Source organism: Caloenas nicobarica, chromosome 2 (genome assembly GCF_036013445.1).
Source record: "Caloenas nicobarica isolate bCalNic1 chromosome 2, bCalNic1.hap1, whole genome shotgun sequence".
Taxonomy (NCBI): domain Eukaryota; kingdom Metazoa; phylum Chordata; class Aves; order Columbiformes; family Columbidae; genus Caloenas; species Caloenas nicobarica.
In genome coordinates this window covers 146257265-146284864 of record NC_088246.1, presented here as the reverse complement: position 1 = coordinate 146284864, position 27600 = coordinate 146257265, and the positions used below count along the sequence as shown (strand labels likewise).

The following is a 27600-nucleotide window of genomic DNA, read 5'->3' as shown; positions in this document are numbered from 1 at the left end:
AACAGTTATTAACGCACTGTGCTGGCACCTTCACCCAGCCCAAGGCACAGGCAAGGCCCAGGCCAGGCAGGGCCGGGAGCAGCCAGGGCCCAGGCCAGGCAAGGCCCTGCCTCATCCCCACGGGGCCCCAGCCCCTGCACTCAGCTGGAACCTACAGCCGCCTCAAGCGAGGGAGCAGAAACCAGCCTAGGATTCAGCCCAGCCACTCCCTCCGCACCGACACAGCAAACGCCCCAAGCTCCTGGAGATGCCCCGTTCGCATCCCCCCGCCAGACCCGTCCCCGCCACCCCGACAACCGCCCACAGCCACGATCGCTCCACTGCGCAGGCGCCGCCTCCCCGTGCCCTCCGGCAGGGCCGCGCATGCGCAGGCGCCGCGCAGGCGCAAAGCCCATAAGAGCCGAGGCCGCTCGCCGCCGCCTCGCGCGCCGCTGGGCCCCGCCTCCCTCTTTTCTTTCCTGTCGCCAAGATGGCGGAGTACGACCTGACCACCAAGATCGCACACTTCTTGGACCGGCACTTAGTCTTCCCGCTGCTGGAATTTCTCTCCGTCAAGGAGGTACGTGGCTGTCCCGGAGGCGGGGGAGCCGGCCCTGCAGGTGGGGGAGCGGAGGGACGGCAGTCGGCACCACCGGCTGCTGCCGCCTCTCACGGGCTTGGGCCGCGCTGCCACCGTCTCCTTTTTCAGATGCTGCGCGGCCGGGCCCGGCCCGTGAGGCGGCTCCGAGTTCGCTTCCTCAGGGCGGAGCTCGAGGCTTCTGCGCCGCGTAGGGTGAGGGCGAGGCCTGTGGGTTTTCCCGGTGAGGGGGGGAGAGCCGGACCTGGGGAGGCCCGGGGGAGCCGCTCCCCTCGCAGCGCCTCGCGTGTGAGGCAGCGCAGAGCCCGCTCCCTTCCCTCGGGTGGGCTGCAGCTTTTTCCCCTTCCTTGTGTTCGCGGGAGGGAAAAGCCAGAGCTCTCCCTGCCAGCGGCGGTTCGTCCAGTGCCCGCTTCCCGGCAGCGGGAGCCCTGGGCTGCCCTGCGCCGGCTCTGCGGCCCGGCCGATCGTGCTGTCACACCCGTCAGTGCAGACACCTTAAGTTTAAACTGTATCGTCGCGAATTTATGTTTAAACCAACTGTAAGTCCCTCCTAGTGCTGGCTCTTGTTGGTCTTGTTGTCTGTTTTTAAAGTATATTTCTATGAAGCTAAACTCTCTGAAGCACTCATCTGTTTTAAAATGGAAACAAAATGTGTAAAACTATATAAGATTTGACTTTAAAAGACAGATTATTTTATGCTTCAGAAGTGAACCAGTTAACCATATATACATTGAGATGACCTAATTGGTTTTCATGTCGAGTGTATGGACTTTGCTTGATGTCTGTTGTCTTTGGGGCACTTTTAGTATTTTGGCATTTGTAAATCATCTCAAGTTAATGAAACAGACATATTTTTGTAGTGCTTATCTTAAACAATATCGTGTTCTGAGCGGAATTAAACTTATGTACATCTCAGATACAGAATCCACAAAAATGTGATGTGCTGAATTTTAATATAGCCCTCATGCAGATATGTTTTTGAGGGATGCTCTAGTTTAGGCCTTCATCTACAACTTGAAGACCAAAGAGCAGTTTACAACTCATGGCTAAATTATAGGGTAGGAACTTTAAAAAACAACTTGACAGACTTGGAAGAACACCATCTGATTACACAAGCTAAATTAAATTTGGTCTTCTATTATAGATCTAACAACATATTTTGGTTTAATCTGTGCTACAATTAAATTATAAGTTTGATTTCGAGTGTCTTTTATGAGATCCACTTTCAATTATTTGATTAGTCAGCGCTGTTTAGCATGTTATTTTGCGAAAAAGTGTTAACTACTTTGAAAGGAAGATCTGATTAAGGCTTTATTTTTTAAATTATATATATGTGCTTATATATATAAAAATATATAATATTCAGAGTTTTTTCTTGTGTGTTTTTTTTTTTTTCCCCATGAGTTGTAACAGGGATTACTATTCCTACTAAAGGAATAGTAACGTAAAATGTTACTTGTCTTCTAACTAGTCTTTGAAGTTCCTGCATTCATAAATAGTAGGAAATTGCTGGTATCTTGCCAAGACTGGAAATGTAGAGAGGCTGTGTAGTAAGCACACTAAATGACAGAGCTGTGAGATCTTGCAAAGCTATGAGGTTTGATGTTTAAAACTATTTAATTGGACAAAAGTGTATAAACAAACTGTGCCGTAAAGTTAACTGCATAATGTGAATTGGAAAATATTCCATAATATTGAAAGAAATCTGTTCCGAATTACTGTTTCAGATATACAATGAAAAAGAGTTACTCCAAGGAAAACTGGATCTCCTTAGTGATACCAACATGGTGGATTTTGCTATGGATGTGTACAAAAATCTTTATTCTGATGAAATTCCACATGGTAAGCTGTTCATTTAGAAGTAAAACTTGTTTTACAACCTTTCTATCTAAAATAATAAATAGTTCATGGTAATTTGCTTGTTGCACTTGAAAACTAGTGTACTGTTTAACTTTGGCCTTAATGAAAGGTTTTACAATACTGAAACAAATAGAATCTCCTAACCCTGGGAAGTTTGGGTTTGTTGGTCTATCAGGAACTTAGTCTTTGAGTGACATGTGAATTATTCAGTGCTGATTTGGTCATTTCAAGCACTTAAAACGAATAGCCTAATAAAGTTGCACTCACTTTTCATCTGTCCAATTAAACACTGTTGCACAATTATTTGGGAGTACTAAACTTTTTCTTGAAGCATCTGGTATATTAAGGCTAGGTTTTCATTGTAAGTATTTGCATTAATCTCTCTGTCCGTGGTTGATTTTTAGACTTTGAGGTACAGATGTTTTTTGAAAATGCATGTTTTCCTCACTTCTGTCAACATATGAATCGCTGTTTATCCAGAGTAAAATAAATAAGAATTAATATAATAATAATGAATATGAAATTTAATCTCTTATTCTCTTTTCCATTATTTTGGAAACTTCTGTTTACTTCTTAAATGTATGTCTTCCTGAGGAGCGTTTGAAGAGGGGCAGAAAATTATAATATCTTGTGTTCTATAATTTCTATTTTTCATGGGTTTTTTGTGGTGTTTTGGTTGGTGGTTTTTTTTGTCGTCTTTGAATATACGATTTCTACATATTTCTCCAGCTTTTTTTCATTTTGTGAAATATGTCACCTTTTTCTAAACTAGTGAGACTACAGTCTGTCTTGCCTGCAGTTTAGGAGGAAGAGACTCAGGAGTTTTTTTGTCATCAGATACAAGATCCAACTTTCTGGGTCTTGTTCTTTCCAGGCTCTTTAGACTGCAGGGTTGGCAGTTGGCCTCTTGGGGAATACATGAAGAGAACTGATAGACTTACGGATGTTGGATTCAGTGTTTTGACCAAATCTTTGATATACTAGCATTAGATGCTGTTGTTTATGGGTGTATATGCCATGATATACGAGACCAATAACAAATAATGAGAACCAGGGTTTTCACTTTTGTAATCTAAGAAACTTTCACCTTTAGGCTAATTATCAGTTCTGCTGATTTTAAAAAAAGTCAGACCTTCTCAAGCTGAATAGATCTTCCTCTTACTTTCCTCATTCCAGCCTTTCTAAACTGTTGAAGAAGAATATTACCGTTATCAGTAGTAAACAGCACAAGAAATAGCAATCCTAGCACATTTTCACTAAGTAACTAGTCTGACTTTAATATTCTGGTTACAGCCACTTATTTAAGCAGGTTGCTAAGTGTGTAATTTCATAAGGTCTTGGTTTCAATTAAGTTGAATGAGTTTGGTCACTGGGAGAGCTCTAACTTAATGTAGTGCAATGGTTTCCACACTTGCAATGTTTTTCTTGTACTTTTTTCAAACATTTCTCTAAGATTTTTATATGATGACTTAACTGTTGTTTGATCTTGGCTTTTATACAACAGTACAATATTAACTTAAGCAGAGCTCGTACTTTTCACAGAGCCAGTTGTTCACGGTGCTGGCTTGTACGGCTTTCTGTGGAAGGTCTTAACTTACTCTGAGATCTTTCTGGTTTTTGTCATCTTCAGGCATCAACACTTATCAGAATGTATGTACAGACAGGTTCTTTTTATTTGTGGAGTTACTGACTTCATTAGAATTTTATGCTGTGTGTGGTTTTTTTGTTAAGACCTCACAGTTTTAAGTACTTAGGGCTAAATTCACTTACACCATTATACTTAGAAGTGTCTCTGTACAATTTATAGTTGCTTTTGTCTTGTCTTTCATGAGATCAGCTCACAGTTACATAGCCTGACATGTCACAACAAAACATTTTTGTACTCTTAGTAAGTCAACCCAGTGGTTTTTCTTTCATATGTTTTCCCTTCCTCTTTTATAATCTCAAGATTCATCTGAAGTTGGAGATAATTTCTCCTTATTGGAACACTTCCTGTCAGGCAAGTCATTCTTGAATTTAGGCTGGGTCACCATTATGGCGTTATCCACTTTGGACCTCCTTTACAAATGTATATGTACTCAAAACACAAAAGAAGTCTAATAGGTTCACTGTGGCATCAATTGTCCTGGCATGTGGCTCACTTTGTGGTTTCTTGCATACTGTTGTTGTCTCCTGGGAGTTGGTCTTGGCTTCTCTGATCCCATGTGTATCTTGGCTCATATAGCCAGTCTCAGGGTGCTACTATGTTTTTCTTTACTTTGTTTGGTTTCTTTAAGCATATAGACTCTTCTGAATTTTATTGAATTCATTTCATTGCACTGGTAGCACTTGGTGAGGAAGTTTGGGTCTGTGTAGAATAATCAACCCAAAGCTGTTACTTCTATTTCCTAACAATTTTTCATAAAAGTTTTAATGTTCTAATTAAGCAGGCATAGTATTCAGAATCATAACTTTGCAGATTGAGCTGCTTTAAACTCTTCCCATAAACTTTCATTTAAGTATTTTAAAAATGTGCTTTCAGAACCTGATCAGTTAGAGGAAAATTAATCTTACTGGTATCATAGTGGTGTTTACTTTTTTCCAAGATTATTTTACGTAAGTGAATATACTTTAAAGATAGGCTTCCACTAAAGAAGAAACTAAGGATACCTTGTCTAATAAAGACTCTGCTCCAGCCATACTTGGTCTTTAGTGGCTTGATTAGGACTCCATGCAGGAGGGAAGGAACCAAATGTTGGAAGCTTTTTATTAAATTAATGAATTGTTAGATACCTCTGGATTTGTGACTTGACTGAGAAGACAGGTGAGATAGGAATTGAGAAGACACATTCAAATGTGCTGTCAGCACCATGTAATTACAGGTTTGTTTCTGTAAAAACTTAAGGCGTTACATTAATCTTTTTTGTTTCTGTGTTTAGCATTGCGTGAGAAGAGAACAACTGTTGTTGCACAGCTGAAGCAGCTTCAAGCTGAAACTGAACCAATTGTCAAGATGTTTGAGGATCCAGAGACTACAAGGCAAATGCAGTCCACTAGGTAATTTCTAACATAATTTTGTAGGATGGCTTGTTAGTACCTCTTGGGTGTTGATGATAGGAATGCTCTCTGTGTAGCAACTGCAAAGAAAGACATTTTCATTCCTAACCAATATTTAGATAGTGCTTGTGGTGAGGTAATTGAAATTGCTGGACACAATTTACTCTTTTTTCAGCACTTTTATGTGCTGTGCATAAAGCTTCTCTTCTGTTCTTAGTGTATGAGAGTCAACTCAGGACAAGTGACAGGTATCATTCAGTGCAGTCAAATCAAAGCCAAGATTGATTTGAGGTGGGTTGTGGAGCTTTCATTGCGGGGTGGTTTGTGGGTTTCTGAGGGGAAATACAGGCTGAAAAAATTCAGATTCTCTTTTCCAGGAGGCCATCTGTTCTCTCTCCCTTTCTACCTTCCATAGAGCACTATGGAATGTTATCTTTATCTTAGTCTGGGGAGACTGGTGGATAAGCATCTTTTCAGCCTCATGGCGTGTATTTCTTTCAGGAGTCCTTTCCTTCTCCTTTACCCTCCCTCACACCCTGAACTGGCCAAGTTGTTGCTGTAAGGTAGTGCTCATAACAATATTTTTAAGATATATTCAGTTTCTTCTCACTTTGTTTACAGGAGTAATTAAAGTAGAATGAGTTTGTCTGCACATTATATTTAAGGACTATGAGAATTTTCTTATGGTTAAGCCTGAATTGGGCCTTGTAGGAAAAGGTTCAGCTGTAGTCATTGAGAAAGGAACTGTGAAGCTGTGAAACAGAGAGGTGGGAGGTATTTGTTTAGTGTAAATTACTGTTTGTCTGCCTTTACATAGGAAGCATTGTTATTACTGTTGCAAATGTGTCTAACTCTGGAAAATTAGATCCCTTCTTAGGCCTTAGCTGCTCTAGAATTTGAAATAGAGTTTACCACATCACATAGAGTACCTGTGGCTTGACTTCAGTTTGAAGTTGAAGCCTATACTTGGATTTATTGTTGGCAAGCTTTATGCATCTATTGATATGGAAGGCTAACATTGCTTCTGGAATTTCCTTAGAAAAACATTGAATGCACAAACTCTTCTAGCCTGCAGAAATCTTCTTGATGAGGTGTATCTTTGTTTGGGAGTAACCCACCTGAAGAAAATGGGTCTCCAGAGTAGGAGGAACTTCATTAGAATTTATTCCTTGTTTCAAGTGCAGATTATCATCCTTTTTTTCCCTTCCACTCTTACCCAACTTGCTGAGAAACCTAATCAACCCTTTTGGCCTATGTTTTTTCCACTCTGAACATTGTTTTCAGAATTTGTTATAGTCTAATTTAGAACTTGGTCAGTGCAGAAATGGTGAGGTGCAATGCATTAGGCCTCAATGTGCACATGTAACAAGATGTCAGCAGAAATAATGAAATCTATTAGCTTTCCAGCACTGTGGAAAAATCTTTTATTTTCTGTTCTGATATCACCAGAATATACTTCCATTTCTGCTGTAAAAAACATTGTTAGCATAGGTAAGCCACCTTTATATCCAATTTCAGCATGGATTTTTAATGTCAGATAATTATATTAAGAAAAGGAGTTTCATTTGCTTATGACTGGGGTGTTTATACAAAGCCAGAAGCCACCTGACAGCTTTTGGAAGTATGGCTTTGAAAGTTAAAGGCCCAGTTGGTGTTGATTAACTGCCTTCAAGTTATTAACTGGCACTATGTTAATTTTAAAGAAAAGACTTCTTATCACAACCCTGTTCAAATCTGATTGAATTTCTGATGCATGTATAGAGGTCTTGTTCAATTCTTGCTTTGCCTTTTTAGCCAGTTTTTATAATAATAGGTGGTCTAGAAAAAAATTACCTTGTTGCAATTCTAAGTAATAGCATTTCTTGGGAACTGTGTTCTGTTACTTAACCTTTGATCTAGAGAGGTTGATCAGTAGCACTTACTGCAAATGAGAAACACACTGTTTGGAAGCAAGAGATATGATCAAAAACCACATAGAAATAACTTATCTAACGCTGTAAAATATTAGCCCTGCTACTCATATGCAGCAAGTTCTGTTTCAGAACTGATATATCATTTTTGCTTTTAAAATGTCTGAAAATGTTGCAGCTCAGAAACGCTGGTTTTGGTTATTGGCTTGATGGAAATTCTAATCCAGATTATTTGGGTTATACAGTAATAGGAAGAATTGATCTGAAGGGTGTCCATCTGTCTAGACCTGAGTAGTGTGCTTTAGATAGTAGAAAGCAACCTTTGATTCTTTGACTTTACTGAATTGCTGCTGGTGATTTGGAATATATAGCAAATTTAGAGCTGTATATTACCAAGGCCTTAGATCATGGCTTTTGATCCATGACAGTGCTGTTTGGAAGATCAAAGTCTGGGAAATGATAGATGATGATGTGTCAAGGAGACTTTGCAAGTGGAAGTTCTTTCAAGAAGAAGCTAAAACGTTTGACTTCATTTTTTCTGTGGAGCTGTTGGAGGACATTGACTACAAAATTATAGAAGAATAGTCAGTATTCCTCATCCTTGAAGTATGTTCCACTGGAAGAAACCTATGAGACTATTTCATTGCTTCCATAAGTATTACTGAGGATTGTCATTCTCAGCTACCTTGGCAATGTGCCATTTCACTGTAGACTCTTATACTATAAGTTCTATTTAAACAAACAGCTTTACAGCTAATTCTGGAGTAAATGGGAAAATTGTCCCCTATATACACTTCTACTGTATCTTTGTCCCGAGAGGAATTTATAGCTTGGTGCTCTCCTCTTCAGTTAAATCTTGGTACACGTTCTATCACATATGATAGTTCCATGAGTTGTCCAACTCATCTTCAGCAGGTGATTGAATGCACAGAAGAGATGAAGTAGAGGGTAGCTACAGGTGCAGAAGTATGCTGAGTGGGGTGTGGGGCTAGAGAATAGAAAAAATGTCATTAATTCTTTCTGTATTGTAGAAAGCAGTCCATACAGTCAAAGTGCCAAATTGAAAATACTTTGTTTATGAATATGGATTCAATTATGTTTATGAATTCAACTCTGGTTCTTGTTGCCAGATGATTGCAGCAGAGTTTGAACAGAATTCTTATTGCGTTGAAAAGCCAGTGTGCTAAAACTTCACTCTAGGAGCTGATCAAGATTCATTGCAGATACTGGATAAGAAATTATTCACCAAGTTAACTAGTGTTTAAAAATACCACAGGTATCTTAAGCCCTGTGGTCATTAATATGAGACTTACTGGTGGTAGATAATTTCATGCTTGCCTGCTGGAGGCCTGAACTTTCTGTTGATCTAGATAATATTACTTGTATTTTCATTGTTCATGTTGAATAAAAAAGCATCAGAAGTATGATCATATGTGGCATAGATGTTTAGAACTTACTAAGTATTATTGTTTATAGTTGTGCATTCTGCAGGCATTTGCTGTGGTAGTGGTATTCTTGTTAACTACTGTGTGCCAGTGCTAAGTGGGATAAGTTTCACTTCTAATTCTATTTTATTTTAGTCTTTCCCATTTTTAGCCTGTCTCCTGTTAAATTCAAACTGCTTGGCTAGAGTAACTTGTGTAGGATTAGAACATGAGAGTGGGAAGAGTTCTAAATCAGAATTTAACTTTCATAGTGAAAGCTAAGGGTGCCATCAAATTTAAAACAATTTCCACCCTTCCTTCACTTTCATTGTTGCATGTGGCTTTCTCCATTTTAACTTATTGTAATTTTAAGATTTTGAAACTTCGTCATGACACTTTAGGAGTAGTTGGCTCACAATTTCTGCAGTTGCTTTTGCACAGCAAGTAGAGAAGTATCACTTCAAATTTATACTCTGAGTATTTTAACAGCTAATGGTTGTGTAGTGTGTTGCATGGTGACAATCTGTTCTGTAAAAACAGCAGTTTTTATCTTTTTATTATAGGGACGGTCGGATGCTGTTTGACTATTTAGCTGAGAAGCATGGTGTAAGTGGTTTAATTGTTATATCTGTTAGAATTTATTTCTAAATGTCTCTGTCCAACCTCCCCCACAGCCAACAGCTTTGAGCAGTTATGGACTGACTTTGTGCCCTGTCTCATGTCAATGTAGCTAATAGGCAGAATTCCTAATGATAACATATTTAACTTGAATGTCGTTGAACTTTTAATTTTTATACAAAGAAAAATAAAGCTGGAATTTAATGTTAGCTGCATCCTTGTAACTAAGGTGTGCTTTACTTTATGATACAGAATTTCACCATTTTTCCAGTGTTGGTATAATCTTAAATTCAATGGCATGGATTAAGAGTATAATAGTTTCCTATTTTCTTTCTTGTGTACAATGTCTTTCAAAGAATCTAAAGACTTCAAAGGTTACTTAATTAGTAAACTTGGCTTGTAATAGCATTTTTCTTTCTTCCTAGTGAGAAAAGCTCTTTTGTATTCCCTTTCAGTTTAGGCAGGAGTACCTAGATACACTCTACAGGTATGCAAAATTCCAGTATGAATGTGGTAATTATTCAGGAGCTGCAGAGTACCTCTACTTCTTTAGAGTTCTGGTAAGTTCTGGATGTTTGGGTTTTGTTTTGTGGTTTGCTTGGTTCACGTGGTGGAGTTTTTTTGTTGGTTTGTGTTTTGTGGGGGTTTTTTTTTGGTTTTTTGTTTGTTTTCTTCAATGAAATACTTAGACTAGTAAGTTGTCTGTATTAATTCTTAAAATGTAATACTTTTGAAATTTTTTTGAGACAATGACTATGCACCAAGGAAAAGTTGAAACTAACTGCTAATAATAGTCCTTGACTATAATCTAGCAATTCCATTATTTTTATACTGAATTCAGAACTGCCCTTTGAATTTGTAGGTCTTGTGGTAACATTTAAATATGTAATACTTCTTTCCTCACTGTAAATGTATCCTGGAAAAATAAAACCCAAACAAACAAAAAACAAAACAAACAAACAAAAAACCCCACCACCTCAGAATGACAAAAACACATAAAAAATGAATAAAACCCATGAATACTTGTTTTTGTGTGCAGATGTTTTCAACAGTAGTGAAAAACTTGCAGGTGGATTGAATGTAGTAGGTGGTAATGGTGAGCTGCCAGCTTCTCATCTGAACTGTCTGTCACCTGCCTTTTCTTGAATCTTGTGATGGATTTAAGTCATCTGCCTAGGAAATACAAACAGCTTAAATGAGAATTGTAGAACCAGATTCATCATCTGTGAAGCAACTTTTTTCGTGTTTTTTTAATTCATATAATTTGTTAATGGTTGAAGTGAATTTTGAGAATGGAAATGCAGTGTCTTGTAAGAATCCGAACACAGTAAATTTATTTTTGGTGGTTGGTAGATGTGCCATTTTATTAACAAATGGAAATTTAAGGTAACTGCTTGAAAATCCAGATACTGTAGCTAGAACAGCTGTATTGCCTAAATGCAGTTATTGTGGATAGATAACTGTAATTACATGATTTGGAACCAGCACAGTGTGTGTGAACCTGCTCAACTAAAAGTATCTGCTAAATTGGTACCTTGGTTACCTTGAATATAATGGCTTCTAAACTGTGTATCTCTCTCATATGTGGAGTGATTGCTGTAGTGGTTCTTATGTTGAGGTTTGTTTTCTTACTGTCTAATTTTTAGTCCCATCTGAAATGCTGCTAGGGTAAATAACAATACTTCCTGTAATTGCCTATAATTAAAGAAGCAAAATTGGGAAATATAACTAATCAGAATAGGGTTTGAAGTAGGAATGAGTTAAATTTGGTCTGAATTCTGATGATGATAAAGACGAGTTCTATATGACTTTCAGTGTTATAGGCACATACCATGTGCTGAGAAGGGAAGTAAAAGTTATGTAGGTTGGTGGGCAGTTGTCCTTAATTCTTTGTGCTTTAATTCTGGGTTTAGCATTATGTTCATCTATGTCAAATAACTAATTTCATAAAGTAAAGTAGTGTTTTTGTGCTGGTAATGGCTTGATACAGTACTTTTATTAATAATTCAGATGGGAAAGGATTTAAGTTCTGTGTGGAGAAACATAACCTATGAAAGAACTATTGTAACTGATCTGAGAACAGATTTTGACACTGCGAATGACCTACTGTAGTTCATTCTTGTATAAAACTAACACAGCTTGACCTTAGGACTGCCCTTCCAGGAAGCAGATTCACTGCTGCAAAGTTGCAGTTCTACTGGACACTCCTGTAGGAAGTATGCTTTTTGTCACAGCATTAGCAGAAATAACTTTGAGCACTATTGGTTTTTTTAAGATAGTTACCTACTGTCATGGGTTCTTTAGGAACTTGCTTTGTAATAACCTTGGTTTAGTACTTAGAAGCATTTTTATGTGGTGTTTTGAAGAAATAAAAAACAAAAAAACCCCCACCAAATCAACAAAAAAAGCCTTGGAAAACCTTGGAACCAGTGTGTCATCTGGTGCCCAGCCATTTCATTTTTTTCTTTTTTGATCGGGTTTTCTAGTTTCTACTTTAGCAGCCTTGCTGCTGTTTTTTCTTCTGTACTTAAGTCGCTTTTTTTAAAAAAAGGTGTTTCCTTTGGAAAGATAGGACGATGCAAATTTGATAACTTGTAAATTAAAACTAGTGCCAGAAAATGTTTTTCTTATTTTTTTAGAGTAAATAATACTTTTAAAAATACTAAGAGTATTACTCTGTTGCTGTTGTTGAGAATAGGTTCCAGCAACAGACAGAAATGCTTTGAGTTCTCTGTGGGGAAAACTGGCATCTGAAATTCTGATGCAGAATTGGGATGCAGCCATGGAAGATCTCACAAGACTAAAGGAGACAATAGATAATAATGTAAGTAAAATCTTTGTCATGTTAGTAAGGTAAGAAATTAGAGGTGTTGTTATTCAACTATTTTGAATTGTGCAGTCTTGTTTAGGAATAGTTTACCACCTTTTCACTAGGTAAGAATAGTTGGACAGTATACTCTTCTCACATGAAAATAACACTTTTGATAGAAAATGCAAGGAAATTTTGTTTTGGAAATAGTTTTGAGCCAATTCAGCTTCCTCACCAGCTCCTGAGTTCAGATGAGCACCAAGAACATGAAGGGAAAGAGTGGGGCTGCAGTACTAATTCCAAGCAAGTGAAGTGATTAAGGACCTCTCAGTCTTCCTCTTTGCTCGTGGGGCTTCTGTGGCCGTATCTGAAATGGGGAAATGCAAGAGTTTTACTCTCCTGAAACAGAATGTTGAAAATGCATTTGGTGTTTTGGGTTTGTTCCCGCCTCATCTCCTGCTGCCTGAATCATTCTTTATCTCTGTGGCAAATAACTGATGTTAACACATTTTCTTCTGTAATTTTCTCATGTTTATGAACGTATGTGGTTATAATATACTAGTAAATTTGACTTGTTCATTATGGTTGGACTCAATGATCCTGAGGGTCTCTTCCAACTGAAATGATTCTACGATTAGACTCCAATATTTTTTTTTTTAGGATAGAATCATAGTAGCTGGTTATGCTCTCCAGAGTGATGATTACTTGCTATGTCAGTTCGTTCTCAACACATCGCTTTTCAGTCTTTGAACTGCTGCTGAAATTTGGAGCTATTACAGATACTTAGAGCTGAATCATTATTTGTGCAGTATCAGCTGGTTCAAATGAAGATAGTTACATTATTCTTTCTTGGCTGAAAGTGATGGTGGTGTTTCATCATTGTCTGAGAGTATATGGCAGAAGAACTCTTGTGAGGTTTTAGAGAGGAATAAAAACTGAGAAGCTAGAGAAGCCAAGTAGTTCTTCAGATCACATCTGAAGAGGGAGTACAAGAAACAAAATTCCGGATTAAAAAGGGAAGTAATAACTTATGTTAGTGTGGTGGTCTTTAGAGAACTAAAATCTTTGCTCTTGCCATAACAGAATATGCGTTTTAGCAAACAATGTGGAATATAATATTGGAAAATTTATCTTTGTTATAATTTTCAGCAGATTTATCTTTAACTGATGACAGTTTAAAGAGCTGGAGATCAAACTTGGCCTGAGTGTGATAACAGCTAAGAGGAGCCAGTGGAAAATGAGAAGTTTTTGAACAATTACAGGTTTCCATGCATTAATATTCATGCAAACTTATTGTATTTTATTTGATGTAAACCAACATTGTTTTCTTTCAGTCTGTCAGCTCTCCCCTGCAGTCTCTTCAGCAAAGAACATGGCTCATCCACTGGTCTTTGTTTGTGTTTTTTAATCATCCTAAAGGGAGAGACAATATCATTGACCTTTTTCTCTATCAACCACAGTAAGTTGTTTTGTTCTGTGTTGGGATCTTTAAATCAAAATGAAGGCAGATGATGAATATGCAGCCTTGTCAAACACTTCTCAGCCCAAAGCCTCAACCTGTTTCAGAAGTTCTAATGATATTAACACTTTGAATATTTTTTTTTTCTGAGCTGTTTTTTGAATTTTTATGTATAATCTGCATTTCTTCATGGTCTTACTTCCCTTTTAAGGAGAATGGGCAGTGAAGTAGGAAGGAACAGTCTTTTTTTTTTTCTGGTGCTTGTGGGAGATGGAATAACTGGTTTTACTAGATTCCCAACTCCTTCCACATCTTCTAGGACTGTAGGGGAAGGTATTGTTCCATTTTGATTTTACAAAACCTATTTACAGAGGGTTCTTGAGGAAAATCTGAGAAGAATAAAATTATATAGCCATTTGTGGGAGGATCAATTTATGTGTAGATCCAGGAGTTTAGAAGAGCTTAACACTGAGAAATCAGTTAAGTCTTTGCCCTCCTTTTAGTACCTTGTTGGAGGTAATGTATTAGAATAGGAAAATAGTACTAAAGAAGAGCAGTTGAATTTTTTGGATTATGATCCCAGTAGACTGGTAATTTGTAGTGGGCTTTTTTACCTCCTTTTTGTTTCATGGTATATGCGTTGGTTTGTTTTTTAATTTTAATTTATACTTCTCGCTTGTAAGTATGGGCTAATTTATTGGAGGATTGAAGGGGAAAGTTGCAGCCTTGGATGGAGATACAAGGAAGGACTTCCTGTGGTTCTGTGTGCCCATGCAAACCCCTCTTGTGAAATCATTGTAACTGACAGACCAGTGTTGACCTGAACTAAGCATGTGGACTGTTCTTTTGCAGAGGTAGCCCCATTGCTATTCTCCCCAGTGCACTGCTGCCTTCTCTTCCCCTTGCTTCCCTCCCTCCTCTCCCTGTCTGAAAGGATTATCACAAGGTTAACAAAAATGAATCATCCTCCTATGTTTGAATAAATGGTCAGTCATAAACCCCAGTATTGTATTGCATTAAAAAAGTGTAAGCTATTTGTCATTAATACTGTTTTGATGCAAAATTGCATTATCTGAGCTCTATGTAAATTTTGCTTTCTAGGTATCTCAATGCAATTCAGACAATGTGCCCACACATCCTCAGATATCTGACTACTGCAGTCATAACAAATAAGGATGTTCGAAAACGTAGGCAAGTGCTGAAAGATCTAGTCAAGGTTATTCAGCAGGTAAGGACTGAAATATCTGTTATTTTCTGTCCTCTTTTACTGAGACTTCATGACAACTTTCTTCTAATAATATGCCTGTTGCTCATTTTCTCTCATTGAACTAATTTTTCACTGTGAAGTAAAACGCATGTCAATCAGTGGGAGAACAGAATCATTTTTTCCTCCTTTCAGCAAGCAATGAGTAAAATAGAATATGTTCTCAATTTTGCTTTTTTTTCTGTATGATTAAATGCAGAAAATTCAGTGAGATATGTAAAATGGCTTTGGATTCTTCTTCTACAGCCATCCCTACAAGAAATTGTGTGAATAAGGGATCTAGTTTACATTTCAAAACCACTAAGCTGTGTGCATTGTTTTGTGTTCATGTGCGTCGTCTTGAAAACACCTCTGTTGTCAGTTATATGTGGATATAGACATGGACAAGAGCAATAAGTGTTGTGCTTGATAGCAATCAAGGGGGTTATGGCAAAGACTTTTAGTCGAAATCAGCATGCAGCTTGTGTACAAGCCATCATGCTAGAAAAGCATTATTATAATAACATATTTTGAATAATAAACTATGATATATATGTGACAGTGCAGTTGTTACAGGCTAGCAATCAATTATATCCACTTAAAGTATGGATGTCCCTACCTATGCAAAGCACGATCAATGCAAAGATCAAATTTTAAGCACGTCTTAATCTGCTTTTAAGCATGTGCTCACAAAAGAAGTTTATAGCTTCTTATGCTACTAGTTGAAGTGTTAAGACTCATCTTTTATCTTAGACTAAAATGTGATTTTAATATTGAACTTCTAATGTAATGTGAGCTTCTAATATTGAAAGCAAAGTAACATTTTACAATTTTTTTTTCTTTTGTTTTATCTTGCACAATTGGTAGGAATAAAACAAGGATTGCTAGGGTGTTCATTTTGAAAATACCAACTGTTGGCTCTGTTTTTGAAATACCTGCTAAGATACTTATTTCTTAGTACTTCCATACTCTGTATCATTCACTATATTAAATCACAAAGTGGTAGAGGTTTTATAGATCTGAAAGCAGCTCAGACAGGAAAACTAGTGATTTGACTGTGTAAAACAAAGCCTTGAATGAACTGATTTGCCAAATGTCGAATGGTAGGCTGATTGCTCTACTAGCATTTAGAGATAGCTAATACTTGCAATACTTCTGCAAGTATTGAACTGATAGGTAAGCAGTTTGTTCATCTCTATTAAATTTAAAAGGTGATTGATACAAGAATGTTTTACATAGTGAATCTTAACAATGTGGTTAGCAAGTAAAATTTTGATTAGAAAACAAACCCTTTTTCTATAGAAAATGTTAAACCTAAATGAGACTGTAAATACAGTTCTTTTGAGAAGGAAAAATATCTTTGATCCAGAAAAATAAATCTTAGTAATTCCTTTAATCTGCTGACGTTTTTGTATGAAAAAGCAGATATTGACAGAGTTGAGCTGTCTTAAAATGTGCATTAGAGAGGATGCTTGTTTATGTCTTAATTTACACAGATGTATATAGATCTAGTGTTCTGCCTTGTAGTTAAGAAAGTTGAGTAATTCCTGTGATGCTGAAATAAATTCAAGTATTTCTATGTAGAAAGTAGCATTATTTGTGTTAGCTATGCTGTCTGTGTAAATGGAATGATCATTCAGTTCCAAGTATGAAGGATTTGATGTTGGACTTGTCTTTGAAATCAGAATTTAGGAGGGGTTCTATGATGTTCTACGATATTTTAAGAAATTTGGATGTTTGATACAGAACCAGCTCTAGTCTGACACTGAATGCTGATGGTGAAACTACACTTCTGGTTGACTATTGGGAGGAAAAAATGCACGCATTTAAGCAGCTTATATAAGAGGAATTGGGAAGTTTACCTTAGTATTTTATTTAAGATGATGTATGGACTTGTTTCAGTATTAAATTTTGTTTGAAGAATATAAGGAATTCTTGAGTGATCTTGTGGCCTTGATTTCTAATACTATTCCAAACTTTTTTTTGTAGGAGTCCTACACGTACAGGGACCCTATTACAGAGTTTGTGGAATGCTTGTATGTTAATTTTGATTTTGATGGTGCACAGAAGAAGCTGCGAGAGTGTGAAACAGTAAGGCTAATAACATTTATAAGACTTTGAGCAAACATCTCAAATTCACAATGGCTACCTGATTTGTTTGAAGTGGCCTGATTCCATTGATTCCAGTGTTTTCTGATGAGCTTTAATTCCTCGGTGTGGGGAAGGGCTTTTTGACAACTTGGTTTGTAACACTTAAGAGATTTAACAGTGAGGATAGAGCTTTAAAATTATATTTAAGCAGTTCTAGAACAAGGAGTGAATAGGTAGTCATGTATTTGGCTGAACTTCAGCTTTTCCATTAGTGCTTTGGGAAGTGCTTGAAGAGAAGCTTGGACTTGCTGCTTGTTCTGAAGGATACTGCATCCTGGAATGGTAGGGGTGCAAAATAATGTCAAATAACATTAGGATAGTTAAATGCATGTTCTTGGGAAATTCTTAGTTAGTCTACTATGAACACTTAAAAATACCTGACACTTGAGTTGCCTAGTGTAAAAGTTAATATTTTGAACAGCTGAACATTAATACCAGTTCTTACAGCCTCTAGTTTGGCTTTCCTTTCATTAGTATTAGTCACCTAAGAAGGTCTTATAATTGTCTTCACTGAATAGGACTGGTGGTCCTGTAATCTGAATTTTATAGGCCCACTTATGCTACTGAGTAAGCTGGTTTGCTTGGTAAGGAGAATGTTGATCAAATTGCAAAGCAAGAGGAGAATCCTACAATGTGAGAGGGAAGTTAAAATTTATCTGTTGGAGGGACCTTCAGTAGAATTACGACAGCTGTAGACCTTGTTCCCTTCTTGAGTCAGACCTCAGTGATAATGTTAGCATGCTATTTTAATTTAGCAAGCTGCAGGGCAATGGTAGTTTCTGCTAAGTCTGTAGCTTTTTCTCCACACCTTGGAATGTACCACGAACTGTTTTCAAATGTACTGCTCACTGATTTTGCTTACTGACAGTGTCTACCAGTAAATTACTATTTCCATGTTTGTTCTCAGTGTTCCCTTTCTCCTTACACTTGCAGGTGCTTGTGAATGATTTCTTCTTAGTGGCATGTCTTGAGGACTTCATTGAGAACGCTCGTCTCTTTATATTTGAGACTTTTTGTCGCATCCACCAATGTATCAGCATTGGGTAAGATAACTTCTTAATAATGGCAGTTCAGAAAAATCGGTCATGGGTGACAGTTTGACAAACTGAATTTTAGTAGTAAAATATTCAGTCATCAGATGAAATTAAAATCGTTAACGACAATTTAATTGGATAATTGTCTTGTAGTTTTAAATTACAACAATCATATTTTAAAGCTGAGTTCTTGTGGTTAACTTTAAAACAACCTCTCTTTACCCTGTATACCACCCCAAACAAACAATGCTTTCAAGATAAAGCCTTCTCATGGTGTCAAGTTAGATTGCTACTGGGTTTAATGGGACTTTAATACCCAGTGTTGCCTAAGTTCAGGTGTCTTAATTTCAAGCTCAGTTCCACACACACTGATACAGAGTGTTCATATTAACTAAATATAAATTGCAAATATAGCAATTGCTTAAATTTACTCGTATTGGGTAAATATAGATACATGTCTGTCTAATAGATCCGTTCTTTGGAAATTATTAGAACTGTATTACTTTTTTCATTAATAAAATAGAAAACAATAGATCTTATTCCCTGTGGCACAAAGTGAGTGATCTGGCTGTAACAAATTATGTTTTTCTTAGCAAGGATGTCTCTTGTTTACTCAAATTAATTTTATAAAAACAGACTTTTCAAATGGATCAGCTTCGATGCCTCTATTGTAGAAACTAAGCAGGAAAATGTTGTTATGCATGCTTGAGATCCCTTTCCACTTGGCCTTTGCCCCCATTCCCCCTATTTCCACATCCCTTAAATTAAAAAGGAAAAAAAGTAAAGAACTCTGAATGCTATAAAAATCTCAGTGGTAGAGAACAGTGCAGAGATCTTGAGACAGCAAAAACCAAAGCTGTTAAATCGATCAAGTTCAATGGACTCCTGTTACCAGCTTGCATCCAGAGCATATGTGTGTCTGGTCCTCTGAGGAAGTGATTTAACACTGCTTGATTTCAAAAGAAAAGGACTTGAGAGAAGATTGTCTGAGAGTTTTGCAAGCCTATTGAAAGGATTACTTTTTTCCTGGATAGGTAGAGTTGGAGAAAGAACATAAATTCTTATTACTTTTAATCTCTTCAATGTGTAACACCTATGTCTTCAGTGCATTTGGAAAATGATTTTTTTTGTCCTTTATATCAGCTTAAAATAGCCAATGAATTCAATGTAAAAGGCAAACAGTGAATTTGAGCATTTTAATCAGCTGTGGTGTATTGCTTTAAGCATAGTCATAATAGTAAACTGAGTTAGATGCAGTGAACAAAACTTCATACTTCCTTTTTATAAGGAGGCTAATAGTTTATCTGAAATCACTTTAAGCGGAGTACTGCACATTTAGGGATAAAGGGGTTTTCATTAAGTATGTGGAAGAAAAAATGTAAATTAAGTTGTCCTAGGGATGAGTTTTCTGGAGGATAAAAACCCCATAGTGTCTTGCTGTTTCCTATAAATGTTTTTTTAGTATTGTGAATACCACAAATACTCAAGCACAAGTTCTTAATGAAACTAGATATTTAAGCTTTTCTAACTGAAGACTAGATTTCTTTCTAATAAGTGTCCTTCTCTGATCTGACTCTAGTCAATGAGCAGAGTCTGAAGGATGTATCTTAAGTGTGCTTAAAATCTTTGTCAAAGCATACTGATAAACTGTGGATAACGTACCAGTGATTAGTTACAGCAAAATTACAAGCTTTATGTAACAAATCAAGCTTTATAGTAGGTGGCTGTCATTTATTTAGTATTTATTACTTTACAGTTCATACTCTTTGTGCCATATGTGGTATTTCAATGTCAAATGTGATAGAAAATATTGTAGTTGGCTCTCCTTGTTATGTGTGATTCACAAATATAGGTAACAGTGTCATTATTTTATGAGCATTACGATGTGTTCTGAGGCAAGTGATATACCTGGAGTTGAGACACATTTCAGATTGACATGTTTTTTCCTACCATGGATCAGTTCAGGTAATTGCATGTGGAATCAACCATCAATAATGAAATTCTTTTCAGTAGGTCATTGTGTTTTAAATGATAGATATGTCTTAAATTTCTGCGCAAGCTGCAGCAATCATTAGATTTGGGCTTCTTAAGTGGGGTGCATAAGTATTTCTTAGTGCATTTCAGACTTGGTTTTGGAGAAGTTAGCCAGTGTAAATGCTTTTAATTAAACATTTAACTGGAGGCGTAGTTCTTGTATTTCTTTGTCCACGAATGATTCGCACTGCTATTCCTGGAGTTGAAAACTAGCTGGTTGTACCACAGTGCTTGATAAGTACAGTTTAACTATTCAGAACAAATTGGAAAACTAGCGAGAGGTCTGCTATGCCTTTATAATTGTGATCAGGATATATCTTCAGTGTGTTTCCTCTGCAAATATGGAGAAAACTTTGGCTATATGTGTTGCACATTGTACATCCAGGCACTTTGGGTGGTGCTGGCTGCTCCAGTACAGCTTGCAAGGAGACCTTAAAATAGAATCCAGTTGCCACAAGTGCTGAAATAAGGTCATCTTTTGTTTCAAATGTGTGATAAAGTTTTAGATTATTTTTTTTAATACACATACTTTGACTTCACTAAAAGATGTTACTTGATAACTTTGGTTATTTTATATTAAAATTTTGAAGCCATGTGAATCTCAAAACTAGAAGATGAGATAAAATAGGTTTTTGTCCCTTTTTACCTTGTCATTTTCATTCTATGATTTGAGAGTTTTCACAATGCATGTGCAGGAAAAAATACCTGTACAGAGATGCATTATTTCTGCCAGGTAGCTGCATATATGCTTTGTTTGTTCGTGTAACACTTCTTAGTTTTAAAAAAGCCCACCTCTGAAGAAGCTGAGCTGGTAAAATTTAGACATAATAGGAAAAGATAGAATTATCTGCTAGGTGATATAAAACACTTTATAGTTTGTAGCTTGGAATTTCTGTCTAGAAGTCTGTGCCCTCTTCCATTCAAGTACAAAGAGACTTTAAGTTAACAAAAAAGCAAAATCTATGTGCTGTAGGTTGGAAATGACCTCTGGAAGTCACCTGGTTTAATCCTGTGCACCTAATTGCAATGTTCCATTATGCTACTGAAGGCCTTCTCTAGTTGATTCTTCACTGTCTCCAGGGGTAGAGCTTCCACACTTTAATCCCAAAGGTAGGTTGCTTAATCCCCAGTGTAGTGTCAGTAGCCATTGCTGTGGTCATCTGGAGGAGGAGTTATTTTATCTGAATCCTATTAGTGCTTCTAAAAGAAAAATATGAGAATTCCCCTAACACATACATACATCCTACCCTGTGTTCTTTCAGTTTGAAATTGCTTTACTACCTTTTGAATCAGTGATGTTAAGCACCTGACATGAAACTAAAGACATTTATAGTTTCTTCCTCTTGAAATATCTGTCTTATTCTGCCTAGATGACTCATAATTCCACAAAAATTTACATCCTTGATACCTTCTTTTGTCTACCTTAACTCTCTACAATTGCTAATTCAACCATAGTTCTAGTGGAACAGTAGGAACTGCAGTTGGATTTTACTTCCCCTTGCTTTTGCCAGACACCAGATACTTTGTTACCAGTTGTGTCATTTCACCAAAGTGAGTTCACTGTAGGTCCAGTATTTTAGGTTACTTATTTTGTATTCACCTCACTTCATGTCATCTGCAACAAAAAGTGGAATGTATTTTAGCATTGGGGTGAGGGTGAGAGATCAAGAACATATAGGAGAGAAGACTGTATAAAGACTATATAGTCTAGCCAGGCAGATGAGCTAATAATTGATAGACTATGAAGTATTTGCTTGATACTATTAATTGTCAAGAGGAAAATTACTTTTTCAGGTAGAGAAAAACATGCTTAAATAAGATTCTGTAAAATGGTGAGAAATTGACCTCTTGTGCAACTCAGCATAGCCAGCTGGCTTTTTCGGTCATGTCTGTGGCTCTTACCTCATGTTTGTTACCTTAGTCTGAAAGCTGATGGAAGAATGAGCGTTACAAATGTCCTGTAGGAGCCAACTGCCAGCAGGAACCTGCAGGAGTTGGCTGGAAAGCCACAGGAAATGCCATCGGCAGGAATTATTCCTGGACAAGAGTGCTTGTTTCATTAAGGATTTTCCGTTCTTTGTGTTGCCCCACCATCCCTCCTTGAAATTGCAAGAACTTTGTGCATAGTATATCTGTCACATCTTCTATACCAAACTATCTTGTAGCTCTTGTTCCTGAAACATCAGAGTGAAGTTGATTACTAAACACTTTCCTGGACTAATTAGTCTAAATTTTTTTGACTGCTGGCTGTATTTAAATAAGAATTAAAGCAATTTGATTGTTCTCTTGATAATGATGGCTGCTATTTTATATTGTGATTACTTAATTGATCATTTTCCAAAGAATGTTGACATAGGCAAGGTTTAATAGGAATGTATTAAAATTGTGCGGGTCAGGATTTAAATGCAAGATGTAGTTCAGAATGACTAAGTATATACTTCAGGATGGGAATTTCTCATTCACAATGTCCGGATGTAAGCAGTGGGGATGGGAGATGTGCAGGAGTGCATGTATTTAAGCTTTAAAGTCATGTCAGTGGAATAAAAGTGTGCTTCCCAGGTATATGCTATTTGCTAAATATAAGTCTTGGGCTGTGCCAAATTTTCTGTTTATTTAACTTGTATTCTGTAGTCTCTAGTTGTGTTTACCAGCATCAGAGGGATTCTCTTTCACCTTTTGATAAGTCTGTTATCTTTTAGTATGTTGGCAGATAAACTAAATATGACTCCTGAGGAAGCAGAAAGATGGATTGTCAATTTGATTCGAAATGCACGGTTAGATGCCAAATTGGATTCCAAGCTGGTAAGACTGTACAGACAGATCCAAGTGAATTTGTTGAATCTTTCATTAAATATATTTTACATAATTTAGCAACAGTGAGTTCGAATTTCCACTGTTTGGGTTTTTTTTGCCCATGACATTTATTGTGTTTTGATCCTGTGTGCAGGATGACCTGTGAAAGCTCTGAAAGCGGAGCAATAGATTAACAACTGAGGCATTCTGAGTGTTTGTTAAATTTGCTGTATCTTTGTCTTTTAGGGCCACGTAGTCATGGGCAACAATGCAGTCTCACCTTATCAACAAGTGATTGAAAAGACCAAAAGCCTGTCTTTTCGTAGTCAAATGTTGGCTATGAATATTGAGAAGAAATTGAATCAGAGTGGTAGATCTGAGGTTGGTATAAATTACATTTTTTCTAAATTCCTGCTACCTTTTTTTGTGAGATATGTTAAATATAATTCTTAACCTGTTTGTCATAATTTGGTTCTCTACTTCCTTTAAGTGGTCTTCACCACCTGAAAAGGGCTAATTTTGAAGGGTGACATTTCTGAAAGTACTTTTTATTTTTGAAGTATAATCCCCACTTGAAAAAGTATCTGGATATAGTAATGAGAGAAGAGTAAGTGATACTTAAGAGTGGAAAATGAAGGAGGAGTTGTGCAAGACCCTGTTAAACCCATTTCTTGTAGTACTAGATAGTATAATTAGGTCAGCCAGTGAAAATAAAAAGTCGGCAAGATCATCTGGTTTTGCCTCTGTCCACCTTACAGCATGGGAAGCTTTGTGAGGGAGAACAGTGTAAGGTGTGTGACTCCAAGGTCCACTAAGGACCTAGCCATATACTCAAACAAACAAAGCCACAAAACACACAAAAAAAAATTACAAGAACTTAAAAAATATTAAAAGTTTTATTTGGCTTCCTCACTGCTTGGCTGAGATATTGATGAAAGCTGGACAAGCGCTGGTGGATGTTTATTCCATTAAAGGGGAGTCACATTAAACCTTTACATGATAATATTTTCTCTAAAAAATATAGCTGCCAAATTATTTTTATATTTATTATCTAGATCTTTTCCCTTTTGAAACTACTAGCTATTGGAGACTCATGCTGTACAACTTGATATAGCAGAAATACATCCTGTAATTAACACTTACTTTAAACTTAACAGGACATCCTTCACTAATTAACAATATTCCCGCTTCATAGCCATATGTCAATATTATAAGTTTTTAAATGATTTCTCATAAATTTTAGTAACCAACAGATAATATAGTAATTTCATTTCTACTGATCCTTATTTATTTATTTTTAGGCACCTAACTGGGCTACTCAAGACTCTGGCTTCTACTGAAATGTTTTTGCAAGAGAAGGGGGAAAAAATCAGTTTTCATTTGACTAAAAAGCACATAAATATGAAACTTTTGAGAAAAAGTAATTATCTGTTCCATCTAACATTATTTGAATAAAATTGGCTAATTTTAACAGTCTGTGCATCTTTCTAACTTAAATAGTTAGATACTTAATTATGTCGTATAGGAGCTTTTTAGCATAATGGTGTTCTGAAACATTTTGGATCACAGTGTGTAAACTTTAAAATGTCAGTTCTGTTAATTTGTTTGTACTGAAGGATGCTATTGCTCTCAGCTGTCTGAGCTTGGAAGGAGGGAATTATAGTTATTTATTATCTTTTGCAAACGTTGCAGTTAGAAAAAAAAAAGCTAAAAGCAGATGGTACAAACAAATGGATCCCCACTGAACAATTTGGCCAAACCAAGATCTTTTTCTGCACTTCTGTGTTTTCGTTTGTCACAGAAGCTTGGTGGAGTGGAGGCATGCGTAACCTACACCTTTTACAAAACCTGACATAATCTACCTTCAGAACAACTTGGATAGACCTGTGTCCTCATGCTTCAGAATTTTTCCTGTTTTGAATCTTTTTTTTTTTTTTTTAGTCTTGCCCAGTCTTGGAAACTCTCTGGAGTAGAGCTTTTTGTTTTGGGGGAAAAAGTCTTTCAAAAGGTCTGGCTGATGAGCTGGGTATGGTTTCAAGCTTTTATCTCAATCTGAAGTTCTGAAGATTCATGACAAAAACATGAAGCAACCAAATCATCTGTTGTTCAACTGTCATAATTTGAAGGGGTTTTTAAGTTTCTTTTTTTTTTTTTTTCAGCCAGTGTTTCACACTTCCCTGGGTTTCCTTAGCACCTTTGCACTGCAGAATATATCACAGCACCTCTAAGCCAGAAAATCCAAGATCCTTAATGGCTGTCCTTCACCTTATTCCAACTATGTACCTTTTTATGTCTTTGCTCCTGAAATTCTGGAGCTCATCTACATATGGAAAGTTGTTTTAACTTGACAACCCTCCTCCTTACTGTCTCCGATTAAATGCTGCCTGGGAAACAGTTGCAGGAACTGATTTGTCCATGAAGGTGGCAGCTGTCTCTCTTTAGAAGTGGTTTTTCTGGCAGGCTTTTATCTTTACTCTCCCATGTTGAATCCTGTACTATGCCAAATGATGGGGGGAGCAGTCCATGCGCTGAAGGGCAGGGCTGCAATTTGGGGAACTGCAGCAGGTTTGGAGGAATTGGCTGATGGGAACATCTTGAAGTTCAGCAAAGCCAAGTGTCAAGTCCTGCACCTGGGATGGAATAACCTCATGTAGCAGTAGAGGCAGGGGTTGTGGACTAAATCAGAAGCAGCTTTCCAGAAAAGAACTTGAGGATGTGGTGACAGCAGAGTGAACACAAGTCAGCAGGTGCCATTGTGGAAAGAGACATGCCCATATCAGAACCCCAGTGTCCTGTCTGGGGTTTATTAGCAGGGCAGAACCAGCATGTTCATGGAAATGATATTCCCCTTTTGAGAACACTGCTGTTACCAACTTTGGGCTTCCTCATCCGAGGCAGATACTGATCCTCCAGTGCAAATCCAGTGGAGGCCTGCCAGAATGGCGAGGAGGCAAGAGCATGTGACATACAAGGAGAAACTGAGACACCTGAGTAATGTTCAGCCTTAAGAAAAGAAGGTGAAGAGCAGATTTTATTGCTGTCTTCAGTCCCTTGAATGGGAGGATTCACATCAAGGCTGGTCTTAAAGGTGTGTGGAGCCGGGATGAATGGCAATGGACACAAATTGGGACATGGGGAAATTCCAATTAGTTTTAAGGGTGGATAATTTTTTTTCATTAAAATGGTCAAACAGTGGAACCAGTTGCTTGGAGAGGTTATGGAATCTCCACCCTTAGAGATGCTTAGCTTGATAAGTACCTGACCATCCTGATGGACTAGGACCTGCTATGAGCAGGAAGTTGGACTCGGTGACCTCCAGAGGTCCTTTCCAGTCTAAATTATTTTATGATTTAATGTGTTATATTAATAAATATGCATTCTAATAACCTATCTTAAAATGTATCTTAATACAGCAGAGTAATGGAAGTAGTTTCCAGCTTATTATTTGGTCTTAATTTCTCATTGTGCTACTGTAGATTCATTCTGTATCATTTTGGCCCCAAAACACTCACTTTAGAACAATCTGGATTGTGTAATAGTAATGTTCCCCGTTTGGTAACACAATCGCAAAAGTTGTGTAATAATTAAAGAATTTTAATTATTTAATTTTAAAATGAGATAAAATTGGAATGTTTTCTTGTAAACAGCAGGGAAATGGCCCATGTGCGGCCTTCCTTTTAACAGGAAGAATTTACTTAAATAGTGAGAGTTTTAAAATTATCTCAGGAGCACAATACTGTGCTATCATAGCTCTCCATTCTTTTTTTTCTGACCTTGCACCTATCAGGTGTGCATGCATAGAGAAGATACCTGTGGATTGTAGCACTGCTGAAATTCTTAGTGGTTTCCCCCATACTGAGTGAAACATCAGTTACATGAACAGTTTTGAGGCTTGAGAATTTTTTCCATGTGTAAACCTTACAGGAAAACTCCAGGTCAAAATGGTTACAGTACCTTCTGTGAGTGTATTGTGCATTGAAAGAATTTTTGTCATCCCTACACTTGAATTCCTGTGCCAACAAGTTAACTGTATGTCTCAAAGGATCCCCAATAAGAGGGTTCAGTCCAGCTCACAAAAAACCAACACTTTTACTACATTCACACGCAGTAAATGCTTGGGACTATTTTTTTGTTCACTTCCAGAAAGCTCAAAGTATGAAGTTTATTATTTGTGTTCTGTCAGCCACCTCACATTGTCTCTGCCTCAGAGAAGTTGTGAAAGTGTTTGTGTTGCTCTTCAAAAAAAAAAAAAAAAAAAAGGTTTTTATGGTTGGAGAGGAGCATGTGTTCTGAAGCTTATCTGCTGTTAAGCAGTCATGGGTGTTGCTAAAATCATTCTCTTAAATTGCAGAGGTCTGGTTTTGATGGGTGAAAGGGTAATGCATCATTTGAATTCCAGGTGACTCGGGTGAAGTACATCTACTGCCTGCTTCCAGTGGCCCAGTAAGAATTTATCTCCCAATTTTTTTTCTATATGTGCCAGCACAGCTATTCAGAGAGGAGAGCTTTGTTGAACCTAAATCTTAAAGTATGAGCCTTCTCATGGGATGCATGTGATGGTGCTCAGTGTGTGCTCAGCAGAGTTTGTCACCGTGGATGTGGATAACACGCTGTGTTCCTTGCATGGTGAATCGAGGGCGTCTTCACAGAAT

General features: G+C 37.2%; 1 protein-coding gene across 1 annotated transcript; it reads left to right on the top strand.

Annotated features, from left to right (window-relative positions):
* Positions 1–443: 443 nt before the first annotated feature.
* Positions 444–24419, top strand: EIF3E (eukaryotic translation initiation factor 3 subunit E). Its single transcript, XM_065628962.1, has 13 exons — positions 444–559; positions 2305–2419; positions 5356–5473; positions 9371–9413; positions 9881–9985; positions 12124–12249; positions 13569–13693; positions 14795–14921; positions 16926–17027; positions 18021–18130; positions 22855–22957; positions 23195–23329; positions 24250–24419. The coding sequence occupies exons 1-13, from the start codon at positions 470–472 to the stop codon at positions 24286–24288; spliced, it is 1338 nt and encodes a 445-aa protein (XP_065485034.1). The 5' UTR covers positions 444–469; the 3' UTR covers positions 24289–24419.
* Positions 24420–27600: the final 3181 nt, after the last annotated feature.

Bases quoted from the DNA above. Each gene is read 5' to 3' on its own strand.
- EIF3E (XM_065628962.1), top strand. From the start codon at position 470: ATGGCGGAGTACGACCTGACCACCAAGATCGCACACTTCTTGGACCGG. The intron at 17,028-18,020 runs GTAAGGCTAATA...TTACACTTGCAG, and splicing joins AGCTGCGAGAGTGTGAAACA to GTGCTTGTGAATGATTTCTT. The intron at 18,131-22,854 runs GTAAGATAACTT...GTTATCTTTTAG, and splicing joins CACCAATGTATCAGCATTGG to TATGTTGGCAGATAAACTAA.